At 39.7% G+C, this 20,837-nt stretch overlaps 1 protein-coding gene across 1 annotated transcript in view; it reads right to left on the bottom strand.

The window, feature by feature from the left end:
* The window catches only part of LOC126176614 (solute carrier family 22 member 7-like), a 234,329-nt gene that overhangs the window by 139,440 nt on the left and 74,052 nt on the right, over positions 1–20,837 (bottom strand). The window contains exon 2 of the mRNA XM_049923774.1: positions 8,037–8,296. Coding sequence (XP_049779731.1) covers positions 8,037–8,296 — 260 coding nt within the window. The remainder of the gene's footprint in view (positions 1–8,036; positions 8,297–20,837) is intronic.

The following is a 20,837-nucleotide window of genomic DNA, read 5'->3' as shown; positions in this document are numbered from 1 at the left end:
AAGAAAAACAACGGATATTCAAAAGAGGACAAGGCGCACTTGTTACAAAAACAAAAACAGATGTTTGAGCGTTTCAATGATGCTCGACGAAATTTACAAAATATGCCTGACGGTAACATACTAGGTTATCCACACCAAATTTCGGGGGACTTATATTACAGTGATTTTAAGGGAAGCAGTTGTTCGCTGCGTAACTTCAAATTGTGCGGCGGAACTGGAAGACGTAATATGACGAAATTTCAAACAAAGAATCAACTTGACGATGTGGAATCGGCCCAGAAATTTATAGATCAGATAAACAAACTTATCCCATCATTCAGTAAGGAATTTTTTCTCAGTTTCGACAAATCGGGATTTGAAGAGGAAATGCATTTGAAAGGAACTCTGGAAATTAGAGGCACCAAGGGAGTTGTATCAATATCAACGAACATCAAGGCCTTGCATTTTGTATACAATTTTTGTGTCTGTTAATGTGGATGATAAGTTGCCTGGAAACTTATTTACTGTGCTTCGAGAATTTGAGGAGCTCTGGCACATACGATTCCTCCTCATGTGGGTGATCTTGGAAGGGCAGTAGTGAATATTTAGGTCACAGCAAGCAAGAGTGGGAAAATGGGCTTAAGGAAAATACGTCTACTGTATGAGTACTACCTTTGGGCCATATCTGATCAAAATAACTTGCTTCTGCTTGATTCTTGGTCTCCGTATAAGAATCATACTTCTTTAAGGCATACTATCACTCCTGAAAAGTGCGTGACATTGCAGATCACACAACCTGGAACAACATGACAAATTCAGCCTCTGGATCCTTGTTTTTTTTCCGTGCCTGAACCACATATTATCGCACTACGTCTAACTATGCATTAAAGTTTAGCCAGTTTCACATAAGCTGTAAGGCAGACAGTTTCGCCTCCGATTACATACCATCACATTCCATCAGTTCTCATCACCCCGTAACACCAGTATGATTCTATATGCATTCCTTAAAAGTGGATACCCTTCTGTACGTCGTCCATGGTTTGTAACTCCCAAGCAGTCCGGTTCGATGTTGATGATGTGAACATTTGTGATCTCCGTGGAACGCCATTTTCCATTCTGTGTTCATGGTGCAAGTTAATGATCTGTTCTGACAATTTCTTGAATGTCGACGATGTCCTTCTTGTGAAGTGTAATACATACATCCCATAGAAGGTTGATCTCTGCAACTTCTGGACAGTAATTTTATGTGATCCTCCTGATGTACACGGTGAGTCATTAGCTGCCACTATTTGTCACGTCATAATTATTGACATAAGGCTTTCAAATTAGTCTTACCAAAGATTTAACCTGCGACCTCGCGCTAAAGGGGTTCTTGTTAGAGAAAATTAAAGTGTGACAAAAAAAAAACCGGGTGCAGCAGGTACGAGATAACAGAAAACAGACTGGTACGTAACTTTATTTTATGGAATCAATTAAGGCAATGAGTAAGTCGTGACACTTTCATTAGGAAGCGGTTGTTTCTGACTCGTTAGAGATCGTTGTTTCATAGGTAGAACAGTTTATTTGGTATCTGTGAAATTTTAATTCGTTGCTTTGGTCACATTGTTGCGCGTATTTGGTGTGTAAGACAGAGGGAAAGACACCCGTGAACTGCATCGGTTGTAGATTCTTAAGCGTTGCTTTTTTAAATTAATTTTGATATCTACTAGTAATGTTAGTAATATTTTTAGATGGCTAAGGTGTGGAATATGACGAAAAATAAGAAATATAACGCCTGTGGACAGAATTATCTGTGTACGTACGTCTGTTTAATTTTGCCTTCCAATATGCATATTGGGTAGAGTTTTCAGGTAATCTACAGTACCTGGTAGCTGGCAAGATGTAGCTTAATGGCGGCAGAGAGTCCGAGCTGACCGTGCATTCTCTTCTGTTACACTTCTGTGTGATGAGCAGCACTATCACTTTAAGCTTTCCTGTCAGAATCATTACTGGCAATTGGTGCCCCTCATGAATGTAGGTTGCTGCCCCAAAAGACGTGAGGATTCGAAGAGTTGTGTTTCCCTTATTTACCCATCACACTACACCTACTGCAGACTCGAAACATTGGCGCCCCGATATTTTAAATAATGGCAGGCATTTCACTGTTCATATAGAAATTAATAGTAGACAGATGAATCATGATGCCTCAAGAAGAAACATGTACATTACTATTATTTGAACGACAATTATGATGCTGTAATCAGATTTCCAGTATCTTTATTAGTTTAAAGATTTGTATCTGGCAATGAATTATACAAGTAACACCCAGCAACGAATTTCCAAAATGTAAACGCTTCATCCGATTTTGTCGATCGCCATATCCTTAGAAATCTATTAGTGTAAACCTAAATTGATATGAATTACAGGCATGTAACTTGAATAGTACATGAGTTATTGGAGGTCAAAGCAGCCGATTATTATCGATCGCGTCAGGCCATAAGTACTCCAAAGTTACACGAAAAAACAGTAGCACCATGCTTATAAATATATTTGTTCATCTATGTCTTTGTTTGTACCTGATATGTGCTATTCATGAAGAAATTGGTTAAATATTTACTGTGTTTTACTAGGTGCATTCAAGTTCTAAGGCCTCCGATTTTTTCCTAATTAACTACTCACCCGAAACTGGCGTTACTTCTCGACGTAATCGCCCTGCAGACGTACACATTTTTCACAACGCTGACGCCATGATTCCATGGCAGCGGCGAAGGCTTCTTCAGGAGTCTGTTTTGACCACTGGAAAATCACGCAAATTCAGAAAACGAATGATTGCACGCTGTTCAAGGAAGGAAAACTTCGCCATTTTAAGTATTTAAAACAGTTCTCATTCTCGCCACTGGCGGTAAAATTCTATGTGCCGTACGGTGCTGCCATCTCTGGGACGTACTGACAATGAACACAGCCTCATTTTAAAACAATGTGCATGTTTCTATCTCTTTCCAGCCCGGAGAAAAAAATCGGAGGCCTTACAACTTGAATGCACCTCATAGAAAGCACAGACATTACGCTCTTGGCCTACCTTTTGCTTCTTTTCTTTTGATATATGTTTATTGTTTATGTATTTAATAATGTGTGTTAGAGCGTGTTTGTGGTCCAGCCATAGGAATATTTATTTAATTTAAAGTTATTTATACGTAAATCCAGTATTTGGTATATGTTACATTATGATTGTGACTGTGTGTTGGCAAGAAGACATGGCGCGGGGACGCTAGCCACTTAAAGCGGTCGTGAATCGGGAGACTGGATGGAAGCGAGTTTCTGGAGAGGACACGGGGCGGTTGTGGACAGTATGAGACGGATTACACGGGAGTGAGTGCTGGATGCGGACAGTACAGCGCGACGGACGCACAGTCGGCGGAAAGACCAGGACAGCGGAGCAGTTTGCGCGTGGTCGCGGCAGATAGAGAAACTTCGGAGTGCCGACTTGTGCACTTGTGAGAATTCCGTGGCTTCTACAGTGAAGACGTAGTGTGCGTTTAGAAGTGAATGTCTCGCGAGCTGTGTTGTTGTTCACAACTAATTACGACCTGTAGGAATCTATTGTTTCCCTGTTATTCAAGTTATATTTTATTTAATTGCTGGGCCATCGACACCAATAAGTGTTTTGCAGAAATATACCACATTCTCAAAATTACTTCTACTATCGTACTCATCAGCTGAAGTCGTTAAAATAGTACCTGCACATTTTATTTAATTGCACTCTTTCATTTACAAAATTTATATGTTACTTTCATAACTCGCAACTGCCGAGTGATAGAAACCTTAGACCATTCGATTCATGTGTGCATTCTTATCGTATACTGTAGACTCAGCAGTATTTGGCCTGTAATGCGGCAACTACGTATCCCAGCCCCTAGACAACGAAACCAGCCAAAACTTTAAAGATTTCAACGTTGAGTCGGAGGGAATGTAGTTGTTTGAAAGCCTGCAATCGTTTATCCGAAAATGGTGTTTGGTAAAGGGAACCATTACCGAAAAATTTCTAAAAAGGTCAGTTGATGATAGTTCGTTTATTGTATCCACTGTTTCTTGAGCATTATTTCCAATAACAGATGCTACTTTCTCTCGAAACTCCTAATAGTAAATAATAATGTTTCACCTTTCTAGGCTCCACAGGAAAAACCAACAAAATGAGAGTAAGAACTCATATTCGCCAGAAAACAACGACAGTTACAGTTTTTCCAATGTAGAACATTACCCACTATCGTCTACACAACAAAAAACTTCTAACACAACGTTAGGCGATGAAATTTTGTTTTTGTGATCGCAGAGGAACATAATATCCAGTACACCTAAATTCTAAAGGAATTAAAAGCTATATTAGCCAGTCCATAACGTCAGGTGTATTTTTCTTGTGCAAAACATACTGTATTATCATTACCGCCCATCCACCCCTCCCAAAACGGTGTTTAGTAAGATTAGATTAGATTTACTTTCAGTCCAATTGATCCGTATTGAGGAGGTAGTCCAGGATGTGGAACATGTCAGAAAAACAACAATACATGTCAAATATTTACAACTAAAACAAATAAGCTAATGTACCATTCCACAGGTCCCAAGTGGAATGATCATCATTTTTTAATGAACAATATATGAAAGTCATTTTACAAATACTAATGCACTGAAAATAAAATAAAAAAGTTCTTTATTTATTTATAAGGTAATAAAAATGTAATACAACTACTATAATACTTATTTACAATGAACACATTACTGCACACACACACACACACACACACACACACACACACACACACACATTTACAATGAACACATTACTGCACTGAAATTACGCAGAAGTTATATTGTACTTATATATATATATACACAAATCAGTTGGTTTTACTGAGAAATTCATCAATGAAGTAGAAGGAGTTGTCCACCAATAAATCTTTTGGGCTTCTCTTAAGCTGAATTTCATTGGTTGTTAAGCTTTTTATTGCTGCTGGCAAGTTATTGAAAATGTGTGTTCCTGAATAATGCACACCTTTTTGTGCAAGACTAAGTGACTTTAAATCCTTGTGAAGATTATTCTTATTTCTAGTATTGATTCCATGAATTGAGCTGTTGGTTTGAAAAACTGATATATTTTTAATGGCAAATTTCATTAAGGAATAAATACATTGAGAAGCAGTAGTTAGTATCCTTAGTTCCCTAAACAGGCTTCTGCAGGATGTTCTTTCGTTCACACCACATATAACTCTTACTGCACGCTTTGTGCCCAGAAAACTTTAGCTTGGCTTGATGAATTACCCCAAAAAATAATCCCATATGACATTATGGAATGAAAGTAAGCATAGTATGCCAGATATTTCATTTTTATATCCCCTATGTCTGACAAAATTCGCATTGCAAACAGAGATTTGTTAAGACACTTCAGCAGTTCTGTGGTGTGCTCCTCCCATTTGAATTTATTATCAAGCTGTAATCCCAAGAATTTAACACTGTCCACTTCTTCTATCTTCTTGTCATCATATGTTAGACATATACTCGTGGGACACCCCTTAGAAGTTCTGAACTGCATGTAGTGTGTTTTTTTCGAAGTTTAGTGACAAAGAATTGGCTAGGAACCAGTGATTAATGTCCACAAATATTTTATTAGCTGATCTTTCTAAGACTACGCTTGATTTGCTATTTATTGCAATGTTTGTATCATCGGCAAACGAAACGAACTTGGCATCTGGTAATGTTACTGATGAAAGGTCATTGATATACACAAGAAAAAGTAAGGGCCCTAAAATGGAGCCATGTGGGACCCAGCATGTAATTAGTTCCCAGTTGGATGATGCCTGATAGCTTGATACATGTCTCTTTCCTAATAACACCCTTTGTTTATTGCCAGAGATGTAAGATTTGAATCATTTTGCAGCATTTCCTGTTATACTATAATACTCTAATTTGCTTAAAAGGATATTGTGATTTACGCAGTCAAATGCCTTTGACAGATCACAAAATATACCAGTTACCTGTAATTTTTGTCTAATGAATTATGCACATTTTCAGTCTAAGTGTAGATAGCCTTCTCAATATCAGAACCTTTTAGAAATCCAAACTGTGACTTTTACAGTATGTTATTTGAGGTAAGATGGTTATAAAGCCAACTGTACATTTCTTTTTCGAAATTTTTGAGAATGTTGGCAACAGTGAAATTGGACGGAAATTTGATGCTATTTCTTTATCTCCCTTCTTAAACAGTGGCTTAACTTCAGCATATTTCAGCCATTAAGGAAATATTCCACTGATAAATGACTGGTTACACAGATAGCTCAATATGTTACTTAGCTCAGAATCACATTCCTTAATTAACTTTGTTGATATTTCATCATACCCACTAGATGTTTTTGATTTTAAAGATTTTATGATGGACATTATATCTGTTGGAGTAGTGAGGGTCAAATTCATATTATGGAAGTTGCTTGAAATTTCCAGTCTGAGGTATTCCATAGAAGCATCTACCGAACCTGACAACCCCATCTTTTCGGAAACAGTTATAAAATGTTTATTAAAAAGTTCTGCAACACTATACACATCTGTCACCAATGTATCATTTACTCTTAATGCTATTTGTTCCTCTTCATGTCTGGTTCTAGCGGTCTCCTCCTTCACTATATCCCATATTGTATTTATTTTGTTATCTGATATGACTATCTTTTCTTTGTAATATATTTGCTTTGACATCCGTATTACAGTCTTTAATATTTTGCAGTATTTCTTGTAATGTGCTATAGCATCAACATCGGAACTGTTTCGGATTTACAGATACAGTTTTCTTTTTGTTTTACAAGATACCCCTATTCCTTGGGTAATCCATGGCTTTTTTGTAGACTTTGCTCTAACCTTGGTACATTTTGGAGGAAAACAGTGTTCGAATAAGGTAAGCCAAGGTGAACCGTTCCCGAAACACTTTTACAAATTTCAGGTGATGAGACTTCGTTTTTTGTACCCACCATACCTTGAACATTGTTTGGAGTGACGGATGCAGCCCCCACATCGCATCATCAAAATTCAGCTCCTTTTACTTAGAATAGAGTGGTTTAAGAACTCAAAATTATAGTACATAGTAAGTGAGCAAAAATGTTTTTAAGTTCCACTTACAAATACTTTCAAATATAGCTAAACAAAAATAAGTTATTGATTTTGCTGTGGAACTAGCTGTAACTTCATGCCTTTTTTGTGTAAAACTTCAAATTACGAGATAAAGGTCACTAGAAAATTACGAATGTTCAATAGACAAATTTTAATGCACAAACTACTCGCAACAGCCTTATCGAAATCAGAAAATATATAAAATTAAGCCAATAATACATTTTCAAATTCCTTATGTAATTATGTTTCACCATTTTAGGGCCTCAGAGTACAGAAAATGGGCTAACATTAGCAATGGTGCAGATACGTTCGACGCCATGCATACATTATGCGATTGCTAACACTACTGGACGAGAATAATGTTAAGTACCTCGCATCGTAATGGGCTTTTCGAAAGAAGGGGTGTGTGACTTAAGAAGGAGTCGAGGAATGTAACTGAGCAGAAAAATACTGAGCTGTGGTGGAGAGATGCAGTGCATTGGTTTAGAAGCTCTCTGAGTGACCCATTCCCAAGAAAATGGGAGGTGTAGCTTAAGTATGAGTTAAGAAATGTGGTTGGACAGGTATATGCTGAGCTGTTTTTTTTAGAGCTAAATATGTGTGAGGCTTAGAAACCCTCTCGTTGGCCTGTTTCGAAAAAGGGGGGGGTTTGGTTTGCAAAGGGAGCATAGCTTAATAAGGGAGGAGGAGAGGGTGTGGGTAGAAGAATGGGGCATGGCTTACGAGGGGCGTTGTTTAGGAGGGGGGCAGGATATCTTGACGTGATGCATTTGTCTCTCCATGTAGGCGGCCTGACAGGCAAAGGACAAATCTGATTGGAAGTCACTATTGCATTCCTACTGATATATATCTGTTATTGTTTTAAGAGATCGCATTTTCTCAGCTGGTGTTAAATAAAAATCACATGGACTATATCTAAATATATAACTTACTTGGGGATAGTGGCGCTCTTCCACTCATCAAGAGTTAAGTTGGTTAACTCTCTCCCAGGGACGTGACACCAGTGATCAGGAGTTTGGATAACGAAACTGTACATTTGCGCGCTCATCACATTGACGATTGTGCCATAGCAAATGAAAACCGTGTTTAATCTCTTCTGGAACTTTCCTCTAGAACCAATGACATCCATGATGTCCTCGAAAGCTGGTACAACCTCTCGATCCTGATGGTATTCATTGGTCTGGTTGACAGTCTGTAACCGAAGAAGGTGTTATTCATTACACAAATCACTGGCCAATTTACCTGTCTGTTCAATAATCGAGGGTGGGTATAACATAGACACAACTTAAATTATTCTGCCTATAATCGTCTGTAATCAGGTAAAAATGTGACAAAATTTCATGTATTAACATGCATTTATGATAAAGATAAGAATGAATTACAAGAGACTGAAATATGTGAGTCACGTAGTGATCTTGTTGAATACTCTGTAATGATATTAAAAGTATTATACATTTAGCTACATGCATCTAGAGAATGTCAAACCGAGGCAATTGCTACAGAGCATGAATTGTACAATCTGCCCATTGTTGCGTGGCAAGTGAAAAAGTTTGCTCATATGGATTCAAGTCAGACGGAATATTGCATCTTACTTCCGATGGTCACGGGTACTGCAGTGCCGTATTTGTACACTACACCGAGCAAACGACTTTCAGTTCTGTATGGGAAAATACGTAATGGATGTAAAAGTGGCAGTTGTAGACACTTGGCTGACGACATATGGAAGTTTTAGTCTGACCGTGAAGCGTGTTTGGATAGCCTAATGATAAAGGGACCGTTCGCAGTGACCGAAAAATCTGCTTTCGAGCCACTCCATTATACACCGGATGGTTGTCCATATTCACAACTGTGAATACATTTCATGTATTTCACAACAGCTGTATTTGCCACAATGCCTGTGCCTTTGGAAATGCAATATCGTCGTGACGGACCAAATGGATCCTCTCCATCTGTTACGTTTTTCTAGCCCCCTAAATAACTAACTTTTTTATTTTCATGTAATTTTCAATTTATTTATCTGTTGACATGCAATAACTATATTAAATTCTCACGCTTCTATTTAGACTTAATTTCACTTAAATTAATTATTCATATCCTCATTTAAAGTGATCTGATTACATTTTTGTAATTGGGTTTCATTAGGACATTGTTAATTAAAAGTTACAGTTAATTCCAGTTAGTATTACAGTTCGTTACATGCCAAATCCTACGAGCGAGTAATTATATTTGAGAAAGGTGACCTAAACCACCTGAAAGATTAGCATTCTCAAGTTCCAGTAAATACTTTAAATTATGTATAATTTATTATCACCATAGAAATTAACTTGAAAGCTCATAGCAAGTACTATTTTACAGAGCAGATGTTGTAATAACCACTATTAGATTCCGGACGTCAGCTATACGGATTGATCAGGAACAATGCGCAAAGTTTGTAAGAATCTTGCAGGGTAGGTGGTGGTGAGTAACAATTGACAACAAAAGAATTCGTTCCCCGTTTCCGAGTTGATTAGCATTGAAGTTAGCCAACCAGGCCGTTGCGCCAACAAATTCATGTGGCCTGCATTAAACGGTGTTACAAAACATGTCCTTCGTTACTTTCTTGTAGCCGAATAAGGGAGCGATACAAGAATTGCACTTTTGATGGTAATGAGGATCGAATCCGAGCCAAAGGCTGAGAATTCTCCTGTTCTGTCGTCTACGCCTTGAGAACAGTTGACACTAATTGTGTCTGGTCGGCCACTTTAGTTTGCGTTCGCAGCAGCCTGATTGGCTAACTTCAGTGCTAATTGACTTGGCACACCATGAATTTTTTATTTCTTTCTCAGCACAGCTTACCCTGCAACACGCTTACAGGTTCTTCACACTGCTTCTGACCACACTGCATAGTTTTGTTGCCTTAATTTCGCACTACAATATGACCTACATTATTGATTAGTTAATGCACTAATTAATGATTTCATGAAATTTACCTTAATTGGCATATGTAACCGAGGAGATTCACAGATAGAAGAAAAATAGTGTCGTTTTGTAGGGGACATCTTGAGACATCAAGTGATCACCAATTTAGTACTGGAGGAAAACGTGGGAGTAAAGATCGTAGAGGGAGACCAGGAGATGAATACAGTAAGAAGATTCAGAAGGATTTTGAAGAGGCTTGGACAGGATAGAATAGCACGGAGAGCTGCATGAAACCAGTATTTGGACTGAAGACCAAAAGAACAACATAGTTTTCAAAGTAACGGTTTTCTCTTACGCCAGTCTGTAAAGTACTGGGACGTCACTCAGAATTGCCAGTCGATAGTTGAAAAGTACTCCAGTAATGTCTACGTTCGAGTGCACCGTTAGTGTTGGTTCACCCACACTGCGAAGGTGTTGACGGTGAAGAATTTTGCACACGAATTGACATTTCGATTACATTGCACAGATGTTCCATTGGAATTAGGTTGGAATATCGGACCGATAAAATCTTTCCTCAAGCTATCCAGAACTTGCTTCAAACCAATCTCAAGGAATAGTGATCCATAAAAATTCTATAGTTCTTTTGGTACATAACGTCCACGAGTGGCTGCTAACGGCCTCCAAGTAGCCTAACATACCGAGGATCAAGCCCATTCCGTGCAAACTCAGCCCACACCATTACGTAGCCACCACCAGCTTGCACAGTGCTTTGTTGATGACAACTTGGCTCCATGGCTTCGTGGGGTCTGCACCACAATTGAAACCTACCGTCAGATTGAAACGTCTGAAACAGCTGAGTAAAACTAAACGTACTCAGACATTTCTCTCATTACTTATTCTGATCGTCACTAAACTGACACACAATAATTTTTTAGCGCAACGCAGTCTGACTTTCAATAATCCCTACAAAAGAATGGTCCTGACTAACAATAACCTATACCTTTCATGAATCACTTACCTCACATTAATCTTAGTTACTCTAACTACTGCAATACAGCGAGCACCAATACTGCCAGCTAAATAAAAGATTCCAAGTACTGAAGGACATTGACTACTGGTAGGCATAGTTAGCAAATGAAAGATTCATATATATATATATATATATATATATATATATATATATATATATTCATGGCATCCAGTCTTATAAATAAGTCTGTCATCTCTAACCCCACATCCACCATTGCTGGCGGCTCACCTCCAACGCTACGTGCTGTCACATCCAACTGCCCAACACTACACAAGCGAATATTCCAACAATGAGTCCAACCAACCACAGACTGCACACAGCACAGTCAGTGATTTTCATACAGAGCGCTACTTGGCGTTACCAACATACAAACCTAAACAGCCCATTTACAAGCTCTTACCAACTCAAATCCGGACTCATATGACCAGGCCACGGTTTTCCGGCAGTCTAGGCCACAACCGAGGCGCTGCAGGTGATGTCATACTGTTAGAAAAGGCACTCGCGTCGGTCGTCTCCTGCCATAGCCCATTAACATCAAATTTTACCGCACTGTCCTAACGGATGCGGTGTGCTCTCTGCGGTTATTTCACTCAGTGTTGACAACTCTACGCAAACACCGTTGCCCTCAGTCGTTAAGCGGAGGCGGTCGGCCACTGTTTTGTCCATGGTGAGAAGTAATCGCTCACATTTGGCCTTCTTGGCACAGAATATTAAATTCCCTAACGATTTCCGAAATGGAATGTCGTCCCATGTGTCTAGCTCCAGCTACCATTCCACGTTCAAAATCTGTCAGTTCCCGTCCTGAGGGCACAATCACATCGGTAATATTTTCACAGGCATCACCTGAATACAATTAAGAGCTCCACAGATGCACTGTCGTTTTATATCTAGTGTACGCAACACTAACGTCATCTGTGTACAGTGCTAGCCAGAACATTGTAACTACCTACCTAAAAGCTGGTACATCCACCACTGGCATGGATTAACAGCAGCGACGCTTCGTGGCATGGTAGCAACGAGGCCCTGGTAGGAAACTGGACGGAGTTGCCACCACATCTGCACACGCATATCACCTAATCCCCATAAATTACGGCAAGTGAGCGTTGATCTCTGATGTCACGTTCAATCACATCCCAGATGTTTTCGATCAGGTTCAGATCTGGTGAGCAGGGTGGCAAGCACATCAATTGGAACTCGCACCTGTGCTCCTCGAACCACTCTATCACACTCCTGGCCTTTTGGAATGGCGCATGATATTGACGAAAGGTGCCATTGCTGTCGGGAAACATGATTGTCATTAAGGGGTGTACGTAGTATGCAACCAGTGTACGATAGTCCTTGGCTGTCATGGTGCCTTGCACGAGCTCTGCTGGACCTATGGATGCATACATCAATGTTCCCCAGAGCATAATGGAGCCACCATCAGCTTGCTCCATCCTGCAGCATGGGTGTCAAAGAGGTATTCCCATGAAAGATAAGGATTTGCGCCCTCCCATCGGCGTGACGAAGAACATATCATGATTCATCAGACCATTCAACATTCTGTCACTGCGCCAACGTCCAGTGCCGATGGTCGCGTTTAGTCTGTCTGGTGACATAACTCTTTCTGAAAGTGTCTTATAGTCAGGAGATCCTCAGACTATCTGACTGCTAGTATGTGCTAGTTCATTTAGCGCTACCCAGGGTGCACATGTAGTGTTATACTACTGACGCGAACTAGCTTTACACCCCAAAATTGTTAGCCCAGAATTGTTCAGGGTAATCCCAATTGAGCAGGCAGGCTTTCAGCCAGGAAGAAGTTGTACTGGCCAAGTGTTGTCACTCACGACTTACATTGAGGCGGGATTCCAGAGAAAATTGAAAACATCGGTGACCTGTATTGACCTCTCTGCAGCTTACGACACTGTGTGGAGAGAAGGCATAATGTACAAAACTCTCCAAGGAATTCCTTGCAAATCTATAGCACGCTTAATAGACAGCATGTTCAATGATAGGCTGTTTCAAATAAGTATGGACACTGACTACAGCTCCATCAAAAAACTAAAGAATGGCTTACCACAAGCATCAGTGCTCACACCACTGTTGTTTAGCCTCTATAATGCAGACCTGCCGGAAACACAGTCAAGAAAGTTTGGGTATGCTGACGATTGGGCCCTCACTGCACGATGTAGCACAATTGAAGCATCTGGGGATATCCTAACGAAAGACCTGAAGATAATGGGCGAATATTTCCGTAAGTGGAGGCTTCAACCAAATGCTTCCAGAACAGAGGTTCGTTGCTTCCATATCAACAACAAACTCGCTGGAAAGGACTTCTATTTGAAAACACCATTCTCAGGCACAATAAAACTCCGAAGTACTTGGGCATGACGCTGAACAGAACGCTATCTTTTAAAGAGCACCTAAGAAAGACTGCCGAAAAATTAAAGACAAGAAACAACAATATTCAAAAGCTCTGTGGTACTACCTGGGGAGCAACGGCCTCCACTCTCCGCACCTCTGCTTTAGCAATTGTATTCTCGGCTGCCGAATACTGTGCTCCGATTTGACTAAAAAGCCCACACGTGAAAAAAGGTGGATGTCCAGTTGCATAACACTCTAAGGATGATTTCTGGAGTAATTAAACCCACTCCAACGGAATGGCTCCCAATACTAAGCCTCATCCCGCCGCCACACCTGCGTCATACTGGCGTCTTTTTACGTGAATACAAAAACATCATGGGAAATCGAAGGCTGCCAATCCACCAAGACATTGAGGCTGCAAACTCTAATATGTTTCGGTCTAGGAACTCGCCAACAACAACAGCAAGGACCTGTGCACAACTCCAGAGTCGATGTTGCTGTTGTTGTGGTCTTCAGTCTGGTTTGATGCAGCTCTCCCTGCTACTATATCCTGTGCAAGCTTCTTCATCTCTCAGTACCTACTGCAACCTACATCCTTCTGAATCTGCTTAGTGTATTCATCTCTTGGTCTCTCTCTACGATTTTTACCCTCCATGCTGCCCTCCAATACTAAATTAGTGATCCCTTTATGTCTCAGAACATGTCCTACCAACCGATCCCTTCTCTAGTCAAGTTGTGCCACAAGCTCCTCTTTTCCCCAATTCTATTCAATACCTCCTCATTAGTTATGTGATCTACCCACCTAATCTTCAGCATTCTTCTGTAACACCACATTTCGAAAGCTTCTATTCTCTTCTTGTCCAAACTATGTATCGTCCACGTTTCACTTCCATACATGGCTACACTCCATACAAATACTTTCAGAAACGACTTCCTGACATTTAAACCTATACTCAATGTTAACAAATTTTTCTTCTCCAGAAACGCTTTCCTTGCCATTGCCAGTTTACATTTTATATCCTCTCTACTTCGACCATCATCAGTTATTTTCCTCCCCAAATAGCGAAACTCATTTACTACTTTGTCTCATTTCCTAATCTAATTCCCTCAGCATCACCCGACTTAATTCGACCAGTGTGCGATTTGCAGGGGGGGATGGGGGGGATTTCCCCCCTCTGCATCAGACCATCCCCTCCTCTGGCTTTAGTTTATGCATCCCAACCTGGGATGTTTATTTCCCACGCACTGGAGTAAACCTTTACATGTAATTAAAATTTGTGGACCCGAATACTGAAAGTTTTTAATACAGTCTTACTATTAATACTATTAATATGTTTGCCTATTAATTTTGAAAAAGTGTTATGTAGTAGTCAAGCATTTCAAAACATTTACAACTAAATCATCATTCTCATGTTGTCATTATCGCTTTCGTCTAAGGTGCGTCATCCGTTTACTTGCGAGCTTGCGAGGGAAGTAGTGTGGCAGTCATACCGCAGCAGTCGTACCGCAGAGTTGGGTGAGCTGAGGGCTGGAAGTCCCACCCCGGGCTCTGACACACGGTGGTGACCGGCCCGGTACCTGTGCGAACATTTACCGTTAGGCCAGCGTTTGGCAATGGTATGGTGCGGACTAACGCGCCTGGGACGAAAGCACACATTACTAAATAACGCACCATCGTCTGCTTCTAGTTCCTAGGATACTATTTTGTGGACCTTATTTAAATACTCTTCTCTTCCACCATCATTTTCTTTTCCTTTGGTTTTCATTTCCGTTGTTAGTTGCATGTGCAAGTACCAAGTAGGTCGCCGCTGCGATACTTTATCATCCTTTATACTGCAAGACCGACACACGTGTGGCACAAATTCTGTTGCTTTGGTATAAATTAACCTGCCGCATGCAACATACGCCGCAAGATGTTGCCTGTTGTAGCATGCTACAAGACTATGCACGCCACATTTCCGTAGCATGCCACAATGTTGCTAGACGTCCTCAGCGTAAACGAGCCAGGTCTGTATTGTATGGTGGATGTGATGTGTTGCAATCAGATCCAAACGTCGTGGAAAACTGTGAAGAGGTATCATCCCGCAACAAGATAACGCTCGCCCACATTCTGCCAAACGGACAGCCGACGCAATAAAGGAGTTGAAATGCGAGGTGCTGGAACATCCACCATACAGTACAGACCTGGCTCCAAGTGATTTTCACATGTTGGACCCTTAACGGAAGCACTACAGGGAAGAAGATTTGAAAGTGACGAAGATGTCATTGCTGCGGTGCAAAATTGGTTACAGATGCAACCGAAAAATGTATTTTGTGATGAAATAAAAAAAAACTCCTAAAACATCGGGAAGACTGCAATGAAGTCCAGGGAGGTTACGTAGAAAAATAACGAATGTTTCAGTTTTCTATCATCAGAATAAGTGCAGCTTTTCACAAATGTGCCTTTACTTTTTGAATTCCCGTCGTATACCTGTATGTAGATGATTTTGTAAATAAGCTTTACTTATAATGTACTTTTAAAGATATAACAAGAGATGGCTTTTCTGATGGTGCATACGCGTGAATAGTGAGTTTCAGCATTAACATCTATTTATAAATAACTGTTTAACCATGGGTAATGCCACGGTCCAAGCTAGTAACATATGTAATTATACTAACCCCCTAAGACATCCCCCCCCACTGGTAAAAGCACAAATCGCACACTGAATTCGACTACATTCCATTATCCTCGTTTTGCTTTTGTTGATGTTCATCTTATACCCTCATTTCAAGACACTGTCCATTCCGTTCAGCTGCTCTTCCAACTCCTTTGCTGTCTCTGACAGAATTACAATGTCATCGGCGAACCTCAAAGTTTTTATTTCTTCTCCATGGATTTTAATACCTATTCCGAAATTTTCTTTTGTTACCTTTATTGCTTGCTCAATATACAGATTGAATAATATCGGGGAAAGGCTACAACCCTGTCTCACTCCCTTCCCAACCACGATAGATTATATTAATAGACTTGATGTTTGTTTGTTATCCTTAAACTTTGTTATATTAGTGATGTTTGTTTGCAATTATTAACGTTTGTTATATTAGTGATTTGTCTGTTTCCTTCTTATGTGTCTGTGTTGACATACGATAAATAATAAATAGATGGTCACGTACTCGTTTCAGTGGGAGGTACCGATATCATATTGTGACCACGTGCATGGCTCGCCGGCTGCTGACGTCCTTCGGTAGGAGCGTTGTATTCGCTGCACTGTGTTTGTGTTCAGACACAGTTGTACTCTAACCAGCACTAAAATCTGATGTTAGTTCGGCAACAGTGCGCCGCCTGTCCTGTTTCACCAGTTTGTCCAGCCTGCGACGTCGAACACAAGTAATGAGGCTGTCCGCACAACCCCATGATGTCTGGACGTGGTTTAACGTTCGTTTCGCCACGTGTTGAAGACACTCGCCACGTGTTGAAGACACTCGCCACAGCACTCCTCGAACACAGCCTAATCGTACTGGGTTTCAGTGGTCAAGGAAACCTTGGAAATACAATTACTAGACAATCTGCTCAACTGAGACAAGAGTTTTCAGCTCGTTAAAGGTCGTTAACCCCTCATTTCATGTGTGCGCTTGCAAAGAAAATATTGTTCCAAGTCTTCACTGCCTGGCATTCGAACGTATGCCACCCATAACAATCAACCACAGAATTCCTAAGCACAGAGCATTCCCCGATTCTGAACTTGCTTTGTTTTACTCTTGGGCGCACATAATTTTGGGGTAACACCCTTTATACAACGCTTCCTGCAAACGTGACGTCATTTTGGCGTCCACACAATATCGACAACCGCAGTAATTGCTGTCGACTTCCGTTAGCGTTAGATGTGGATTTCTCTCGCCTTGATGTAAGGCCACCTATTTCGTTAGTGGCGGAAACATACCACCGGTTTTTAGGAAGTCTTGTGAGATAAGTGTTACGAAATAATTGTGATACGGAAGAATATGATGTTATTGCTCATAGTTTCACTCGCATCAATTTCAGCTGTGCTCTTACGTTCCTACCTAGCCGCACTCTCTGAAATCGCCACATATTCGGAAATAAACAGTCAATTATTCATATCATCTTTCGTTGTCTAAGCAGACGGGAATGTTAAATGACACCGAAATTACAGAACACACTTTTACTACATTTATAAGAAACTCCCACAATGTCTTAACAACAGTAAGATCGGGAAAAGATATTACGCATGTAGCAGGATGATAACCTACAGCCTTCGACGCAATAAACCTCTACCTTATCCATTACGTTGCGGCTTAGTCGTAAGATTTTTGACATGTCGCGGTTATCATACTATCTCTGTCGATATCAAAATCTAGGATGTAGTCGATATTGCTTGTGATGTCAAAATGACATCAGGTTTGTAGGAAGTACTGTCTGACGATTTTTACCATGGAGGTAAAGAAAGAAAAGAGGTGATGCTATAGAATAGCATAGATCATTAACAGACTATTGTTTACGACTGCTTCTTGTTCGCTGTGTCTGTCGTGTGCACACACAGCTGTTTTAAATACTAAAAACTACAGTCCTTACATGAATAACATAGTATCAGGAAGGCAATATCAAACGTTTCCCTCTTCTTGAATGCGTATTTGCTCTAGTAATACTACTCACGTGGCCTCGTTAATGTGATATGTTTCTAATAAGCAAGAAGAGAAGGAAGTGATGAAAGAAGCATCGTTTCGTTATTCATTTACTTCCGCTTTTCCTGTATTTGTATCGATAGCAAATGAAGCTGGAACTCCGAAATCAGTGCTTTTTTGTTACTGGTACCACTTCTTGTTCGTTGCATTTTCGGCTTTCAAATCGTACTTACATCGTTTTTAATGTTCACGTTATCAAAAAACTTATCTATGTGTTCTTTGCTAGCCCATAAACATATATAATGAGGAAAGAAGCAATTTATGCTATCATTTGTTGTACATTACAGTGCACTTTTGTTGAAATGTCAAAGAATCAGAACTGCATACCTTCATGCAAAACAGAGTTCTGTTTTATTAGAGCGTCACTGCATTAGTTTCACTGTAGTTACGCATCTTCTCACTTCAGTGTCTTCCCCACGACGCCTCATTCTGTGTGCGACCAATAATGGCGGTTTCCAGAGTAAAAAAAACAATATAACTTTTTAAATATGTTCCAGCACTAAGCAATACTGTAAATGTGATTAAGGGAATAGTCTCAAACGGTTAGACTCCCTAAAATGGGCATTTTGCTTTAACATATATGTAAGTCATTTCCCAGCAACGATAGCCTAACTAGTGTAACGTGTACCTTTCCAACAGTAGCCTAGTTTCTTTATTTCTCGCCAGGAACTGTCAGTTTTTCAGAAATAATAAAATGTATCACAATTGGAATGTAAGTCCACTTTGATTATCTGCTTCATTTTACATTTTAATTTAATTTTGAGGTTTTCAGAGTTTGTAAATCTATACCATTCTTTGTTACATACCAAAAGTTAGTTAGTTAATTAGTTTCATGTTCTATGTATCAGTTAGACAATAAACAGTAATGATGTGGATGAGTCATTTCATATTAGCAACAGTTTTTTTAAAATATCCCTCTTGTTGATCATTTATTACTTTCTTTGCTTCTTAATTAAGCACAGACCGATCGCTATTTACACATATCAATAATAGACAGTCTTCTGCAGAATAGGAGGAGTTGTCAAAGAGGAACGACTTCAGTTTAGTTTCAAATTTTACTTTGCTGTCTTTCAGACACCTTATATCACTGGGTAAGTTATCAAAACTTTTGGTTGTAGCATTGTGAACCCCTGTTTGTGTTACAGACCATCTTAATGTGGCGTAATGAATGTCAGTTTTTGCATTTGCTTCTGGTTTTGTAATTCCTATATAATTGTTTCTCATGAAGTGCAGTGGATTATTTATTATTCACAATACACTTTACGAAGGAATAACTGTACTGCGAAACGGGTAGCTAGCTATTCGCACACCGAACAGCAACCAGGCACGACGAAAAGAGTGTTGTCATACGTTTAAGGCCTGCATTCAAAAGTTACACACACAAGACAACTTTCTCCGGCTCTTCTAGTCAGAATCGTTTTTATTTAAAGAGGGAGGAAATACGAACAATGGATAATTATCGGCGGGAGAAATTTAAGGCATGACATGATGCATCAACTTAGCCGCGTGTTGTGTGGCAACGAGATCGTTGATAAAGTTTGGCTCGGATATTGGATCGTTTAAGGCAATGAGAAACACAGGAAAGAATAAAAGTAAACAATGCAACCATAATTCATGTATAAAAAAGAAAACAGTAATTGAATGGATCCACTTATGAATGAACTGTGATTCTTTTAAACATTAGATTACGATCGGATTGATTAGTACATCCATAAATGACACAAGCTGGCATTTTTCATAAAGCAACTACGTCTCCACACGATAGAAGCACAAGATACAATTTAGGATACGACCACAAAAACCGATAAATATTCCCAACGATCGAAACTGGACGTGGACGTTTCAGTGATATCACGGGAAAGTATCACCGCGGTGAGCCATGGAAGTATAAATGCGTTGAAACTATGTTTTGGGCTACATCAGATGGCGGATGTCAACTACAAGATTGTGATGTAATAACAAGTTATCTTCTTTGTTTACCTCCGAGTTTGGCGCTATACATTTACACTGTATGTTCTTTTGAAGCCAGAGTGGGCGGGGCTTGCTGCCATCTTAAATAGCCCAAAACATTAGCACACTACTGTTTATGATTCTTCTTGTTCATTATTTCTGCCGTGTGTACACGTAACAGCTACCTGAAAAACTAAAAATTACGTTGCATACATGAGTAACATAGTGTCAGGAGGGCAATTTCGAACGTTCTTATATTCTTGAATTCGTATTTTCCTCTAGTGATACGACACATTTGGCCTCGTTAATGTAGCTTAGTCTTTTGTTGATATATTTCGAACAACCAAGAAGAGAAGGATGTGTCGTGAACAGGATACCTTAGTAATCCATTTCATTCCACTTTTACCATGTTTGTATCGATAGCAAATGAATTGTGGAACTCCGAAACAGATGCTAGTTTGCTTACTGATACTATGTCCTGTCCATTGCACTTCCAACTTTCATCTCGTATGCACTTTTAATGTTCAAGTTTGCAAAAATAACTTACTTATTTTTCTTTGTTAGCGCACAAACGTGTAATGAAAGAAGCAAGGCATGCTATCGTATCTTGCGCACTTCAACAAAGTGAACGATTACTGAAATGTCAAAGAAACGGAACTGCATAGATGTACAGTATACTTCCATGAAGAATAGAGTTCTTGTCCTATTAGACTGTCAGTGCGTTATTCTCATTATAATTTACACGTGTTCTCACTTTTAATGTTACCATGATGCGTCATTTAGTGTGTGACCAATAATAGCAACTTACAGGATAAGAAAACGATATAATTTT

Source organism: Schistocerca cancellata, chromosome 3 (assembly GCF_023864275.1).
Source record: "Schistocerca cancellata isolate TAMUIC-IGC-003103 chromosome 3, iqSchCanc2.1, whole genome shotgun sequence".
In the NCBI taxonomy this organism is placed as follows: domain Eukaryota; kingdom Metazoa; phylum Arthropoda; class Insecta; order Orthoptera; family Acrididae; genus Schistocerca; species Schistocerca cancellata.
This window is presented reverse-complemented; position numbering and strand designations above follow the sequence as displayed.